Genomic DNA, 16,804 nt, shown 5'->3' on the forward strand with positions numbered 1-16,804 from the left:
AATGAATAGCTAACCCGTTTTTGAAATCTGTACAATGATCTGAATATTGAGCTCAAACACTCACACGTTGCCATCCTACTTCTAAGGGATGACATAAAGAAGAGGGAGTCATGGGGTTGGAATGAGGTCATGAGAATGGAGAATTTATCAGAGGGCTCAGTGTCCTTATGGATCCTGGAGAGAGGCTCACCCCTTCTATAGAATGGTCAGAACAAGTCTCCATTAAATTGTTTCTCAACATCCCTCTGTAGACACAGAGTGTACAGGGGCCTTGAACTTGGACCTCTGCCTTCTCCAAAATCATGGGAAACTGTCATTGGTCGTCCATAAGCCATCTATCTACCTTACACATTTTATCACAGCAACTCACATTGCATGAGAGCTGCTATTGGCATGGAGACATACCAGACTCTAAGCCCATGTTCCCCCAACACTGATGTCTCGGTTGTACAAGGATGCCTCATCCAGAGACCAGGCAAGAAGCTGAGGTGTTTAGGATGCAGGGAAAAAGGAGAAAAGAAACCTTTCCTGAGGTGAAGAATTTAAGTAAATATATCATCAGAACAATCTAGAAGAAATGGGTGTGGAGGTAGCTTAACAAAAGACTTGTGAAGAGCAGCAGAAGAGGCAAATGTCAAGAAGCGTGAACACACTGGTGAAAATACACTTTCAGACTTTATCTTTTGCTGCTTTGAAAATCTAGTTTACTTTTTAGTTTTATTTATTTGTGTGCAAAGACAGGGCATTCACATGAGTATAGCACCTATAGAGCCCAGAAGGTGTGTCAGACGCCTGGAGCTGGGGGTACAGGCAACTGTGAGCTGCCTAATGTGGGCACAGGGAACCCAACTCTGGTCTTCTGCAAGAGAAGTACGTGGGCTTCACTAATGAGCCATGTATTCATCCTAAAAATTAAACTTACAAGTAAAATATATCCATGAGCCTGAAACTCCTCAATGATTCTCTGTTCTTAGAACCTTTCAGCTATTACACTGGCAGGATGTAAATTTTAGGGAATTCTAATTATGTCAATATTAAATAATAGTGCCATCAAATCCTTTCTGAATCAAATGATCTATAAATAATTAAGGAAGCATGCATAGACATTTAAGAATATTCAAACTTTGCAAATATTAATTGGTAATAGACATTCCAAAAGTATAAATCTTGACTGGAGAAAGTACTGGAAAGAGACAATGTAGAGCAGCTACAAAGAGTGACAGAGGTTGGGAGACAGAAAGCAAGAAAAAAGCCAGACGTGGGATGCCACGTTCTAGGAAACAGAGACCAGTGTGGAGTCAACGAAGATCTATGGGGACGTGAGGTTAGGCTCCCTAAGGTCTGAGATTAAGATGGGAAGACAGGAGGACCAGAGTTAGAGAGAGTAGCCAGAAACGTTACAGTATCTTGACATCCTGGAGATCTCAAGTTCAGTTACCCTGGGTATCCTTGGTGCATCAGTACCAACATCCCAACATTCTCAGACATCCAACATCCTCACATGACAAGATGTCATTTTGCACACAGCCTGTGCACATTCTACCACACATGTGTCATCATCTCTGGCTTACTTCCATCAAACTAAGTTAACAATTTTTCCCCTGTATTGTTCAGAGAATGATGACAAGAAGAGAAATCCAACCATGGTTAATTCATGTTCTTTTATTTTTCAATCCACAGCCACTTAAAAGAATGGGTGCCATGCCTGTTAATACGGGGGTGGGGGGCCTATCTGTATTTTCTGAGAAGCAGCTAGGCACGGGATGCTGCAGGTATAGATATGGGAAGTAGAGTCACGATACTTGGAGAGTCAGCAGAGTAAGAGAATTGAAAGCCTTTGGTGCAGCAGGAAGGGTAAAGAACGTAGGTCTCTTCCTTTCCTTGATGTGAGAATCAAACCCCACTTCCTTCTCAGAATAATCTGACTATAGAATCCTCTGCTTATCATATCCAGGAGATGTACATGGGGTTTCTTTCTAAAGCAAACTACAGAAAAAGATAAAGACAAATGTAATACTGGGTTAACGTGTGGCAAGGATGACTGCAGAAAGTTTCCAAAAGGAAAGACATTCTAGGAATCGAAGAGGAGGCAAGAAGAGAAGTACCATCTATGCTAAGCACGGGACAGCGAAACCAAGTCCCAGCTGCCCAATGACCTGTTGGTGGAATCATTATCACCAGTTCACAGACACTGCTCAAAACAACAGGTGCCAGCAGCTATCTGCCTGGCCTGGTAGCTCATGGGATTGATAGAATACCACTAGAAGCCTTTGCTTCCTCCATTTTCCCAGTCAGGACCCTGAGCTTCAGCTGTGTCCAAAGTCACATCGGAGGCAGAGGCTGTGGTCTGGGATGAGGGAGACCCCATCAGGAGCTGCTGGCCACAGACAAGACTAGGCTTTCTCAATGAAAGGGCCTGATGGAAAAGAAATGAGAGAGCCATCTTTTTTTTTTCTTTTTTAATAAAGTGAATTAATGGCTGTATCTACTCTGCTACCAAAAATCAATGGGAATCTCTACAACATGTTTATTAAATAAGTTGAATTAACATTGAATGTGACTCTGCCCAGTGCACAGTGAGAGGCAGAAAATAAAAGCACTCTGCACCTATGACAGACAGGAGAGCTTCCCATGTAAGCACCACCCTCTAGCTGAGATCTGTGAAAGGCAGAGGCTCAACTTAGACTTCAAACATGGGCCAGTGCTGGTAAAATCGCACCCATCCATCCCTTTGCGTCTGGTTTGGGACTTGGAGATGGCAGGTGTGGGTTCAGAGGGCTGGAGGAAGGAAGCAGTGTGGTCTTTTTCTCACGACAAGATTTCCTTTACCTCCCCAATAATACTCTGGAAGTAAACTGCAAAATGTGTAAGATGAGGAACTGTAAAAAGCTAGCTCACGTCCTAAAAGGATTGTGAGAAACTCACCACACAGAAGGCAGAAAGAGAAGAGGAGGAAGGGAGAAAGAGAGAGGGGAGATAGGGGTAATAATTCTCTGGGTACAATGAGGACAGTGTTAAATTCCATGCTAGACTGATGTTTATATGAGGCTTAAGGCATGGATATATCAATATCACCCTGCCCTTAGCACCTCTGCCGTCTCTCGCTACTGGAACAGGTGCCATTTTAAAACCACATCCCTCACCCTGTTCCAATCAAAGAGGCCACAAAACTCATTACAGCCAGGGGCTTGTTGTACAAGTCTCAGCATTTAGTAGAGTATACACAGCGATTTCAATCAACTCTAAAATAATCAAATCAAAATCCCCCAAATTCTGTGTCGTTATAGAGGGCACACCTTGGGAGGTTTGTAGTGTAGGTGAAAGTGGGTGCTTCTCTGTAAGGAACTTGAAAGGTGAGTTCCCCCAAATCACTATCATGCCTAAGATTTGTACTCATGGGAAGATGACCATGTGACCTGCTGAAGGGACAGGTGAGACATAAAGAGAAATCTAATATACTGTCTGGATGTATGTGTGACTTGTGACATACCTTATGAGACACCTCTGGCTAGATATTTGGTTTGTCTAAGTCAATCCATGTTACACCGTGTACGCATGTCACACCATGTTATGAAGACACCCCAAACTAGGTTAAAAACATACCAAACTGAAGATTTTTTTCCTCTGAAACCCCCCTCTTTTAAAGTAATTAAAGGTACTGCCATTAATTCCATATTTGCAAGGAAATATACTCTCTAGATTTTTGGTGCCACAATACCTTTGTTCTGACAATAGCGTCAATATCTTCGATCTTGTTCAGAGGAGGAATGTGAAAGCCAGTCTCATGAAAGCACCAAATTGCAAGTGCTTAATTCTAATGACATGGCAACGTGCTCACCCAAAGGAGACATTAAAAATTCTAGCAGGGACAATTATGAATAGATTGTCTTACGACTCTTGAAATATTAATGAAGTTTAATTATATTTTAGAGGATTTCCAAATATTTTGACTACCCATTCTTCTTCACAGTAAAAATTCTTTATTCGGAAATTCTTTCCTCTTCCGTCATAATTCAGTCATTAATTAATATTGATGTATTAATAGATATTGGGTATCTAATCTACTCCATTAAACCAAATGGCAGACATACAAAAACCCAGAAAGCTGATAGTCCTGCCTTTGAAACCAATCCCAGTTATCATTCAATGGGAACTGTAGTGAGTGATATCATATAGGTATCACTCAATGGGAACTGTAGTGAGTGATATCATATAGGTATCACTCAATGGGAACTGTANTAGGTATCATCACTCAATGGGAACTGTAGTGAGTGATATCATATAGGTATCATCACTCAATGGGAACTGTAGTGAGTGATATCATATAGGTATCACTCAATGGGAACTGTAGTGAGTGATATCATATAGGTATCACTCAATGGGAACTGTAGTGAGTGATATCATATAGTTAAGATGCTAACTGTCATGAATCCAGCTTGCAATAGGGTACAACAGGACTGACCCAAGTTCTTGGCAAGAGACACAAAGAGACTACAGAAATAGTTCAAGTCAAAACTAAGGAAGACTGTTGTAAAGCTCAGTTGTTAGAGCATGAGACTCTTATTCTTAGGGTTGTGAGTTCCAGCCCCACATTAGATGTCAGTTTCCAGGTCTATGATCATGTCAGTCTCCCCTGATGTCTCCCAGCGAAAGCTTTCCTCCTTCTTCCTCCCCTGCATCCTTCCTTGCGCTCAGAAGTCCCACCTTCCACTTCCTGCCCAGCTAACAGGCCATCGGATATTTATTAAAGCCAATCAATGACTGCCTTCGGTAGGTGAGGAAGGAGACACAATTTCACATGGGGTACCCCGACAGAAAACCTATGTTTGCACAATGTCAACGGGAATGTGCTATAAACCACCTCAAGTGTTGCTGAAGATAAAATATATCTAGACGTTGGCAAATCCAATCATATAAACACTACAGAAGGACACTGTTAGAACCTCTTGCAAGCCAGAGCTGGAAGAAAATGAACTCTGTAATACTAACCTGAGAACCAAGAAGGAAGTAAGTGATATTGGTTATTATAGGAGCCCTGCAAAAGTCACCTCCCCTAACCAAGACACAGATACTTATACAGTAGGTGGTAGGTGACCTTCCTCACTTAGAGAAGGGATTATGCAGAAAGCTTCATTGGCTTTAGGTTAATCTCATTAAAAATTAAAAGTCCTGACTAAAAAGCATGCCATAAAATTGCTGCAACTCTTACAAAATATTTTCAAATTTGCCATAGAAACTCAGCCATGAACCTTACCCAGCAACTCATACAGAGAATTCAGGATGGATTTCCAAGACTCCCCTGCTTCTCGTCCTGCGACGTCTGCAAAGTGGGCTGCACTGCTGTAGACATGCAGGCGGTCAATACACTCCAGAACTAGGTTGATCATTCCCTGGAAGAGGGGGTTCAAAGAGAAATCACCATCTGAAACTAATTCTGAGTCAGGCATGGGAATCACCATCCCAGCACGCAGGAGGCAGAGGCAGGGTGAAAACTACAAGTTCAAGGACGGTCTGGGTTAGCGAGTAAGACTCTGTCTCAAAGGAAAGCAATTAATTATGCTCAGGCCAAAAGGGGAGAAAAGGAGACAGCTTGATTTTTTGAGAGAAGTCTAACTTAACATCATCAGTTCATTGTAAAGAAAACAAAGACCGTTTAATCAAAGGATAAGAAGAGTCATGTTTGCCCAAGAAATTGAGTATTCTTCAGATAACTTGGGATTTCAATCTTGGTTTCTATTCTCAAACAGAAGTGAATGGAAGTTGTATACGTGTGTTCTTCACACTGACAAGGTTTCACAATGGTTGGCATGAACAGGTCGTGAGTGGTGTTCTATGACTAGTGATTCATCCTTGTTTTTAATAAGCATTATTATAACTATTAAATTAAAGACATAGTAAGTGAAATAAAACCAGTGAAAAGAAGAAGTTTTACAGCACATAAAAAATTTACTTATGAGGTTCTGCAGGAGGCAGCCTACATCTGAAACAGTGCCTTCATTGTTATTGCTGGATTGAGGCTCTCAAACGGAGACAGGGTCGTGAAAGCCAACTCTACGAAATATAGAGTAGTCAAATTCACTCACTGGACAGAATTTTAGCAGCAGCCATGGGCCTTAGAACACTTCTATGTCCAATCTGGATAGTTTTATGTAACAAAATGAGAAAGGAAAAAATTCCATATCCACATTAGACTGAAAGTATTCAAATTCGTATTTTAAATTGTCAAAGCCTAATATTTAGGTTGATTTCCCCCCCAGATATAATATAACTGCTCTACAGCAATCAGCCCAATGTCCTAGAATACATGAAGATAAGAACGCCCTACAACTAATTCCTCTTGTTCTTACCATTGGCTTGTGTTGACATTCCAGTGTTTTTTTTTTTAGCCTTTATGATCACAGATAATTTTTCTTTTACAAAGAAAATTAGCTGCAAAATTTAGTATCAGTTTAAAAAGTACCAGAAAAAAATATTTTTAAAAGTACAACATAGATTTGGGGATTATTGAAATTCAACAACATCCTCTCCATGTTTTCCTTAGATGCTTATAAATGTACTTCTTTCTTGTAAGAAAGAATGAAAGAGAAGAGAGAGAAGGAAAGAAAGGAAGAAAGGGAGAAAGAAAGAAAGAAAGAAAGAAAGAAAGAAAGAAAGAAAGAAAGAAAGAAAGAAAGAAAGAAAGGAAGGAAGGAAGGAANAAGAAAGAAAGAAAGAAAGAAAGAAAGAAAGAAAGAAAGGAAGGAAGGAAGGAAGGAAGGAAGGAAGGAAGGAAGGAAGGAAGGAAGGAAGGAAGAAAGGAAGGAAGAAAGAGAGAGAAGAAAGAATTGTTTTGAATCATATGCATATGTCTGTGGGCATGTGATGTGCATGTGAGTGTAGTTCTTTCAGAGGTCACAAGGGGGCACCTAATCCCTTAGAGCTAGAGTTACAGGCAGTAAGCCTCCTAATGTGGATGCTGGGAACACCATACTCAGCTTCTAGGTGAGAGCAGCACATGCTGTTAACCTCTGAGCCGGATCTCCAGCCCAGGTTAATTCTTTCTTTAAAAAAGAAATCAATCCTATGTTGGCAACGCTTAGGATGGAAATCCTGCTGAGCCACTAGCCAGTTCTATCATCCCCAACACCCCTCATTTAAGGGCTTGAAGCCTGTCATGATAGTGTTGACAGTCTCAGGACATTAGCTGCCAAGCTGCTGTGGTACATGAGTTTTTTAAAGCTGTGGGACACAAGAAACTGGAGACAGCTCCATAAAGTATCACTCACTTGTGCAGTACACAGAGGCACCTGGGTTTGTCTCCAGCACCACAAAAAAAGTAATAATGTGCAAAAGGAAAGGGTGGGTGCTCCGTTTGTGCAGCAACCTAAAGCTCACCTTCCTCTTCAGTGGTCATTTCCCTTTCTGCTTCTATTCCAAGCCCAGAGCCCTCTTGCCCTAAGATGTGTGGTGTGTGTGTGTGTGTGTGTGTGTGTGTGTGTGTATGTGTGTGTCTGTGTATGTGTCTCTGTGTATGTATATGTGTGTGTCTGTGTCTGTGTGTGTATATGTGTGTGTCTGTATGTGTATATGTGTGTGTATATGTGTGTCTGTGTGTGTGTATATGTATGTGTCTGTGTGTGTATATGTGTGTGTATGTGTTTGTCTGTGGGTGTGTGTGTCTCTGTGTGTGTGTGTGTGTGTCTGTGTGTGTGCCTGTGTTGTGTATGTCTGTGTGTTTGTGTCTGTGTCTGTGTCTGTGTGTTTGTGTATGTCTGTGTGTGTGTGTCTGTGTATGTGTGTGTGCCTGTGTGTGTGTGTTGTGTATTTATGGAGCCAGTTCTATATTTAATGAAGTCAATATAAAACAGTTGGATCAAACTCTATTCCTTTGCTCAGCTTATTGGGGCTGTGTTTTTAAACCTATAGCTTCAAAGGTATCTAAGAGGCACCTTCAAATAATATGCTGTAAGCTCAAAACCATTAGAGTCAAGTCTAAGACAACCATGAAACAGATACCATTAAGTAACACGGCACCACCTCTACTGGAGTCCACCCAGAAATGCTCTTACTGCAGTGATAAAAATGGCCCAGAGAGATATGATGGTAAAGTAACTGTCCCTCACCAGGGGAATGACACACAAGTAAAAATAATGACCATGTTTCTCTCAAGCCTGTCCCTCTGCTCAGTAACACTCCTGTTACTCTCAACTGGGATGTGTAAAGATGTGGAACGGACAGAGAATTTTTTTCAGTACAAAGTCATTTTCCCAAGGGAGTGACAGAAAAGGAACGGGTGTGATCTCACCTCTTCCTGGAAGAGATTCTGCCTGTTCTTTAGGGCTCGCAGCCTGTTCTGCTTGTCCTCATGCTCCAAGTGCTCATCTGGGGGGTGGAAGTAGCCGATGAGGTCCTGCAAACTCAGGCTCACAGACTCGATGGGCAAGTCAATGGTGGGCAGCTTTACTTTCTTGCTGAGAGCATCCAGGCCCCTGAATCATAGCAAACACTTCTCTAGGTTAGTGATCCAAGAGTTTCGGTTCAATGTATTTTAATTGGCAGGTGATATGACTTTGACACCCTCTTTTAAAAAGGCACAATCCAAGGGATGTGTAAGGCATCCTTTCTACCAGCCTTAATGGCCATGTTCACAATAGAAGTGTATAACACATCACCTAAGTATCACAGTGTATCCCATACTACAGCATCCAGAGATATACCTCCATAACACACCCTATTGGGCCAATGGAGAAATGGTCTACATACAAAGCTGACTGATAGCACTTCATAGTGCTAGGTACCTTAAGATGTAAAGACACATCTTGTCTTCCTCACGCACTGACATTTGCTTGTTTGAGGTTGAGTTTTGGTAAGAGACTGTTATAGGTTTTACCATCATCAACACTAGCCGCTACTCTAACAGTTTAAAAAAAAATTGCATTTATGAGAGCTGGAGAGATGGCTGGGCAGTTAAAAATGTTTACTAGATTCTGTGATAGCATCTATATCAGGTGGCTCACAACTGCCTCCAATGCCACAGGGTGCACTGCTCTTTCCTGGACTCTGTGAGCTCATGCTCTCCCATCCACAAACCCCAACATACGCACCTGTTTTAAATTAAAACTAAATCTTTGCAGAAGTTGTACTCATGAACTCATCAGTGAGATTGTTTACATAGGAGATTCTATCACAGATAGAGGAGGGTCTCAAAGAGGCCTGACCCCTCCATGAGGAGCTAATGGCAGTTAATGATTGCTGGTGGAAAGAATCATTTTATGCATTGCTGCTGTAGCGCTGGTAAGTTTTCCATGCTCCCATAAATAAACCTGGACTCTTGCTCAATGGGTCACAGAAAGAATACATAAACAACAAAGAATTAGAAATTTAGAATTTGTTGTTTTACAAAGAATAAAAAGTGTGTGTGTGTGTGTGTGTGTGTAATATATATATATGGAATTGTTAGAAACATTTAAATTAATATTTTAAAATTATTAATGAAAAATTAGCTTAGCTTTGTATTTCATAACATTCAAATTTTTATTTTAAATGTATGGTCATTCATATAAAGGCTGGTTCTGATATTGGAATGGTTGAATTCAGCTTTTCAATCAGAAGGAATAATAAAACTACAATTATTCTTGGGTATTTCTCTGAAATTTCCTGGCACCTGTGCCACTTTACAGGTAATAAAGGGAGCTTTGGGTGGTTGAAGTCCTGAGTGTATGCAAATTGTTGATATGAGCACAGCCATGTCCAGGACTCCATGTCTTCAGCCCCATGGGAATGGCAAAATCTTCCCCAGGCAAGGCTCAGAGGGAAGGCAGAGCTCTCCTTAGGGGGAGTCTGAGTGTGGGCCATGATGGAGGATTGATCATGGTATGCAAAGACTAATTAATAATTGCAGCTTTCTCCTCCTGGATGTTTACAGCCTGAAACTGCCAGCCTGTAGAGACCTCCTATAAAGACTAGCTAAACTTCCCCTGAGCTATGCCTAATAAATCAGCTGTGGTTCCAGTTTCCAGTAGCAGATCTCACCTTTACTCAGTGTGTGTGTGTGCGTGCGTGTGTGTGTGTGTGTGTATGTATGTATGTGTCTGTCTGTCTGTCTGTCTGTCTGCTTGTGTGACTATCCTTTCTGATGCCCCACCCAGGGTTTCAGAACCCACACTTCATGGGCTGAGATACCAACTAAATCATACTAGTCCTTAGTTTTATTCCCTCCATGTGGTTTCCAGATTAATACGAGCAATTGGCACTGTGTTGAATGGTACAACCATATAAGTAATGCCAAACAGAAATCAAAATAATAAATGCAATGTGAAGCTGGTTCCTACCTCATCTCTAAGACTTACTCCATCTGATGAAACTCAAGTTTTAAATGAGGCAGACAATGGAATAAGTATTATATTATACATAAGAGTGAAATCTGTGTGCAGTTTTAGATACACCTATACATATTACTTATACACATGTACAATGGGACAGTCAATAAAGCAGAAAATAATTAAATTAACTTTAATATAATCTTGGGTTGGAAAGGTCTTTTGAATGTTGGTAAACAAAAGAGAAAGATTGATTAAAGCAGTAACTATGAAAAATAATTTAGAATTATTTTTTTCCAAACTAATAAACTGAGAAAGATATAACCACACAGGAAATTAATGTCTCTAATGTGAAGGGCTAGGTGTTTTCATTAATTAATTAATTAATTTACTTTATGTACCAATATCCACTCCCTTCTCCTCCCAGTTCCCCCCATAACTCCTTCCCATCCCCCCTCTCTTTTTTGTGGGGCCTCCCCCTTCTCAGAGGTAAAGAGCTGTTAATAATCTAGTAAGAATGCTAATAAATAATAGTGTAATTAAAAATAATCATGAGAGATATCTATTCATATAACTTGCAATTTTAAAAATGTTTAATAATAATATGCACATGCTTTTAAACTTTTTACTACACTTAGCCATATACATGTATGCATATAAATTTGTCTATTTATAGAAAAAATTTCTTCTATCAGATCTGCAAACTTAAACATCCAGGCTATGTTGTATATTACCATGCTGTTGCCAGGAAACAGTGTGGTCATAGGTTGACTAGTTTCATGGGTAAGCAACTATTTCAATTATTAAGTAGAAAAAGATTGCTCATTTCAAGAATCACAGTATTTGGGAGAAGGGGAGCTAGAGAGATGGCCCAGGGGTTAAGAATCACATTATTTTTAATGTTGCTCAGAATTCAAGTATCTAGATGTCATTACCCTCACCATAACAGAATACAAAACTTATTCCAGCAAAATCATGATAAAATCATCTTGACCCATAACTGTCTATCACAAATTCACATTCTCCAAGCTGCATGTTTAATTCTATTCTGTGAGCCTAGCAAAGCATATATTTATAAGGAGAGGGTATTTTAGAATGATCTGTTTATAAATCCATGAAGAAAGATAAAAATCAAGTATCAGGCAACAAATGCACATTACCTTATGAACCTATTAAAGAGGAACACTGTGCTCCGGATGACGCGGGCAGTGCGGGACTCCTCATGCTGCGATCTGGATAAATTCAAACCATCGTCCATGTGGCCTTCGTGGTGCATGATAGCCTGCACGGGCATGGCAATAGTGTCACTTTCCCAGCAAGGCAGACTGAAGAAAATACACTCTTGCCCTGTATGGAGGCACACCCCTGTAACCTCAGCCACCCAGAGGGTAGAGACAGGAGTATTGCAGAAATGGCTTGAGCCTAACCGTGGCAACTTCGAGTGAGAGTCAGTTTCAAACCAGAATAATAGTGAGAGGCAGGGAGATAGCTCAGCGGTGGAGTGGTTGTCTAGCATTGGAAGGACCTGGGTTTGGTCCCAGACTCTCCTCCTTGACAAACAAAACAAAATTCAAAAAGTTGAGGCAGGAGGAAGGGAACTGGGAGGGATTAGAGTCAGAGGAGTGAGGAGTAAATCAAGGAAATGTAAATCATTTTTAAAAGTTGAGCCATAATAATAAATAAAATCAAAACCAGGCGAAGGAAACCATTGTGCTCAGAGTAAATAACAGGCAAAGCAGCCTGTACAAAGCAGCCATGTAATACACTGATTACTGTCTTAGAGATGGTTCAAAAAATACATTGAGTTGAATGAAACAATAGTAAATCATTTGCTCCATATCTGCATTCAATGATTTATCCACAGCCTGACAAACTAGAAACCCACAGAGAAGCCAGCACAACACACTGCAGTCCATTGTTATGTAATATCACCAGCTGTACTGTGACTGAACACTAAGGACTCACCACTGACTCTGAGGTATCTAAACTATGAACATACACACGCACACCACATAAACATACACATAAACACACATACACACATATAAACACATGTGCTCACATATACAAACAAGTACACACATATGCATTCACATACACTCACACATGCATATACACACACATATATACCCCACTTAAACACACACACATAAATACATGCACATATACACACTGCATGAGTGCACACATAAATACACACACCAACACATATAGATACATAAACACACACACATACACATGCATATATACACACTCATGTCCTTCATTAATTTTTATATTTGGAATATTCCATGAAAGCACCGCACTGAGAGGTAAGTGCGTGCATCCTCAGCATACAGATCAATGGATTTTTCCAGAGTAATCACACACATGTATAATCACACACATGTACATCACAAAAGTGAATACTAGAATGGTGTCAAATCTCCCCAGGGCTTCCTTTCTTTTCCGTCTGTCACTGCTTTCACCACCCTCCAGCCTTGTGATGGCTCCAGTCAGCCAGCTGCAGACTGTCTGTGAGGCACCATGCCCGATGTCCCTTCAGCTTCCTTCCTTCAACACTCACAGTGAGGTAACTCGGTACCATGAGTCAATGGTATGAACCAAAAATTTATAACTGGAACTAAAATTATCAAATACCTTGAGTTAAGAGGAACCCCTGAAGCAAAAATCAATGAGACACAGATCTGCCCTCAATGCAAGATGCTTCTCCCACTTGTCTGTTTTAACAGGAAAAGAAAAAACCTGGGATAACGTATAAAGCTAAGAAGCACACCTCCCAGACTAGAAAAGTGGAGTTGATGAGGATACAAGATGAACTTAATGAAATAGAAACAGGACACCGGAAAAAAGGTGAGCAACTCCAAAACTCGATTATCTTGAGGAGAGAGATAAACAGACCTCTCACAGACTTGGCTGAAAATAAAATAGAAAGAAAACCACAGAATATAGGAACTCGATTATGATAATACAGTACAGTGTGAACCTCAATGGCAAAACACACAGCAAAAGACCTGGCTAACCCAGAGGAGTAATCAACAGAGGTAGCCATGGTGACACATCTCTATAGTCCCAGAAGTTAAGGCAGGAGAATTGCTGGAACCCAGAAGCTCAAAGCTAGCGTGACCAACAAACTCTATCTCAAAGACAATAGTAAGCCCCAATATCCCAAAGGAGTTCCATTCAACTAAGCATTAATAATTTAATTAATTAATTTAATTAATAATTTAATTAATTAATATTTAATTAATGATTGAAGGTAATCTATTAATTTTCAGAAAACACTGAAAGGATAATTTCAGGCTCACTAGTTAGAAGGCCTTAGGACTGGGTGGTTGCATACATGAATGATACAGTTTCACAGAGCAGACATCCAGACCATGGGTGGCAAACCATGTCCCCTCACCTGTCTTTGTAAGTCTGTGATCTGGGAGAGGTCATTCCCCTTTCACATGGCTGAAGAGGGATCAATGAAGAGGGATGCTTCAGCACATGTGGAAATTCATAAACATGCAAATTATATGAAATGAAAACCTAACTACTCATAAAGAGAATTTAATTTTCCTCATGAATATATGTAAATAATCCTGAATGAAATGAGTTAATTAAATCTAGTAGGATTTTACTGGAATAATGGGCTATGGTCAAGTACGGTTTAATTCTATGGATGTAAGGATGATTCTTAAGTAATTCGATGTCTGGAACCTTTAATTATATGAGCAAATTAAAGGAAGACAAACATGTTTTGTTTTATCAACTTTAACTGATAAAACTCAGAAATCACTGCTAAGTTTTAAAAAAAAACTGCTGAAAAGTAATAAAATGAGACTTGGAAATAAAAATAATCTCAATTGTTTTATGGATGCAGAAACCTATAACATCTACAAAATAGGAGTGAAAATTCACAGTAAGGAAACCTATAAAATGATCAAATAAAATAGTATGAGAGTTTATAAAAGCTAGATGAAAATAATTTTAAATTAAGGAGGAAATAATAATAAAAATTAATAATAATAAATAGACATAAACTTAAATTTCAAAACAACTAAAAGAAGCACAGCAGTTTACTTTGGAGGAACATGGCCAGGACAGAGAAAAACAAGCATGTTTGTGAGAGAAAGCTGTGAACACCTACTATGATTCCAGACAACACAACCACAGTAGGTGCACCAAAGATGGAGCAATGCAGACAGGCAGAGGGGTCTGCTGGTGAGCCCTGACCACTCAGCAGGGCTCAGGCTTCCTTCCCTTCTCTGCCTCTCCAAAGGCAGCCTTAGCAATGAAGACTTACTGATCCTCACTGGAGACTGTCAGTCTGCATGGATTAAGAAGCACCTAAGGATTTAGTGAGGTATGCCTCGGAGGGTGCCTAGAAGGGCATTTCCAGACAGAATTAACCTGCAGGACATTTCTCATTCAAAGCACAATGTCACGATACCAAGTCAACCAAATTGTACATGGCGTATACATAACATTGAGTAAGCTCTCCATAAGTGCTTTCAGGGCACAGAGAACACGCAGCGGGCAAGCTGGGAAGGCAAAGACTTCTAATGTGATCATTTAAGTATAAACTGTGAAGGATGGATACCTTGGGCTGACAAAACCGAGTCATCCACCAAAGAAGCACCCTATCCAAAAGCTCAGGTGTGAAAAGCTGTGATCTTTCCGAGGGATGGCGAGAGGCGTGCTTAAGTGACACACTGGCTCAGTGAAAACTGATGTCTAGAAATTGGGGGAAAGAGCTGGGAGTGGTGGATCATGCCTTTGATCTCAGCACTTGGGAGACAGTGGCAGATAGATCTTTGTGAGTTTGAGACTAGCCCAAACTACATAGTATGACAACTGCCAGACTACATAGTGAGATTCGGGGGGGGGGGGGGGGAGGGGAAGAGACAGAGACAGAGGCAGAGACAGAGACAGAGAGACAGACAGAGAAAGAAAGAAGGAGGAGGAAAAAGAAGAGGGGGGGCTGGAAGGGTACCACCACCAAGAAGTATGATGGCTGCCTTGTGAGCAAGAAGAGGTAATAACAAGAATGAAGGACAAAGGAAATGAGATAGAGTAGGATAGAATTTAAAAGACAGTGAAATTATTTCCCTAATATTTGAATACATAAATCTCAAAACTATAATCCTATATATCATTGAGAAAAACCCTACAAGGATTCACCCTAAAAAAAACAACAAAAAATAACAAAACAAAACAAAACAAAACAACGGCAAAAACAAAAACAACCAAAGCCTATTTTGGCAGGATTGTCACACAGGATTCAAGAGACCCGAACTCTCATAATTCACTAATAGTAGTCACTATTACATTCTCAGATATACAAACGGGATCTGAAAAACTGGGCACCATGGTTGCATGCCAAACGAAATGATTTCATGATTTCATAATCTTTTGGCTGAAAATTAACAAACCAAGGGGCCTGACCTTCAGAGTGTAATAGTGAGTTCAAGCAGGTGACTGAAGTCTCCACTTTTTTTTTTTTTGTATTTTTTTTTCCCATGTATGAATGGGGCTGCGATAAGCTGTGTCTGCATGTGACCTTACCTTACGCTGGATGGAGCCCATTCGTGCTGATTTCACATCCACAGCCTGGTAGGTTAGCCACAGGCCTGTATCCACATGTTGTATGTAGCAAATGGAGTCTCCATACTTGATTTCTGAGGTTCCCATGCCATCGACTTCTTTCCTCACCCCCACGTCCAATTTTTCCTATGTATGAAAAGAGAATACCATAGATTTAAAAAAAAAAAATCGCTAGTCTATATCAATACAATACTATCTTACAAAAAAACATTCCTTGAAAAACTCAGTTCTCTGGGTTCACTGAAGTTATGGCGATGGCCAAATATTATTTTTTAAAGATTTATTTTCAATAGTTTGCACATATGTGTGTCTGGAGTGTGTAGAGAGTGTCACTGGAGAGCAGAAGTGGACATCAGAGCCCCCGGATATAGAGTTCTAGGTGGTTGTAAGGCCCCTGACTGGGCGCTGGAAACCAAACTTGGTTTCTTTGGAAGAACAACCTAGACTCATAACTGCTTAGCCATCTTCCTAGCCTAGGATTCGGTTTTATCATCTATAAATAAAAATGTCTCCCTATAGGTCCAGAACAAAAATGAGAGAATACTTGAAAAGCTTTGAACATATCCAGAATTTAAAACCCAAAACCAAAATCAATCCCTTTGTCCGCCTGAATGATTTGGCCATGACATCTGTGAGGTATTCATGGGGCTGTCAGTGATAACTGAATATTATGTCTCTCCAACCAATCAAAGCTGTGGTTGTTGCTCCTGCGGCTTCTGAGGTAAACTGCAGAGGTTTGTATTCCTAAGGGGAGCTGAGACTCAGGAATTCAGTAGGCCAAATTCTTCAAAGTTCTTTTTTGGAAGGTGTGTGTGCAAGTGGATGTGCATGTGTGTGTATGTGTATTGGTATCCACAGGTGCCCTGAAGGCCAAAACAAAAAAGGGGGAGGAGGGACCCGGGTCTGGTCCCGGT

At 40.4% G+C, this 16,804-nt stretch overlaps 1 protein-coding gene across 9 annotated transcripts in view; it reads right to left on the reverse strand.

Moving 5' to 3' along the window:
* Ryr2 (ryanodine receptor 2) overlaps positions 1–16,804 on the reverse strand; it is a 557,252-nt gene that overhangs the window by 264,310 nt on the left and 276,138 nt on the right. For all 9 annotated transcript variants that reach the window (XM_029547437.1, XM_029547436.1, XM_029547432.1 and 6 more), the window contains 4 exons: positions 15,852–16,016; positions 11,459–11,580; positions 8,285–8,468; positions 5,255–5,390 (listed from right to left, as the gene is read on the reverse strand). In XM_029547437.1, the coding sequence (XP_029403297.1) occupies positions 5,255–5,390; positions 8,285–8,468; positions 11,459–11,580; positions 15,852–16,016 (607 nt within the window). The remainder of the gene's footprint in view (positions 1–5,254; positions 5,391–8,284; positions 8,469–11,458; positions 11,581–15,851; positions 16,017–16,804) is intronic.

Source organism: Mus pahari, chromosome 16, assembly GCF_900095145.1.
Source record: "Mus pahari chromosome 16, PAHARI_EIJ_v1.1, whole genome shotgun sequence".
NCBI lineage: Eukaryota > Metazoa > Chordata > Mammalia > Rodentia > Muridae > Mus > Mus pahari.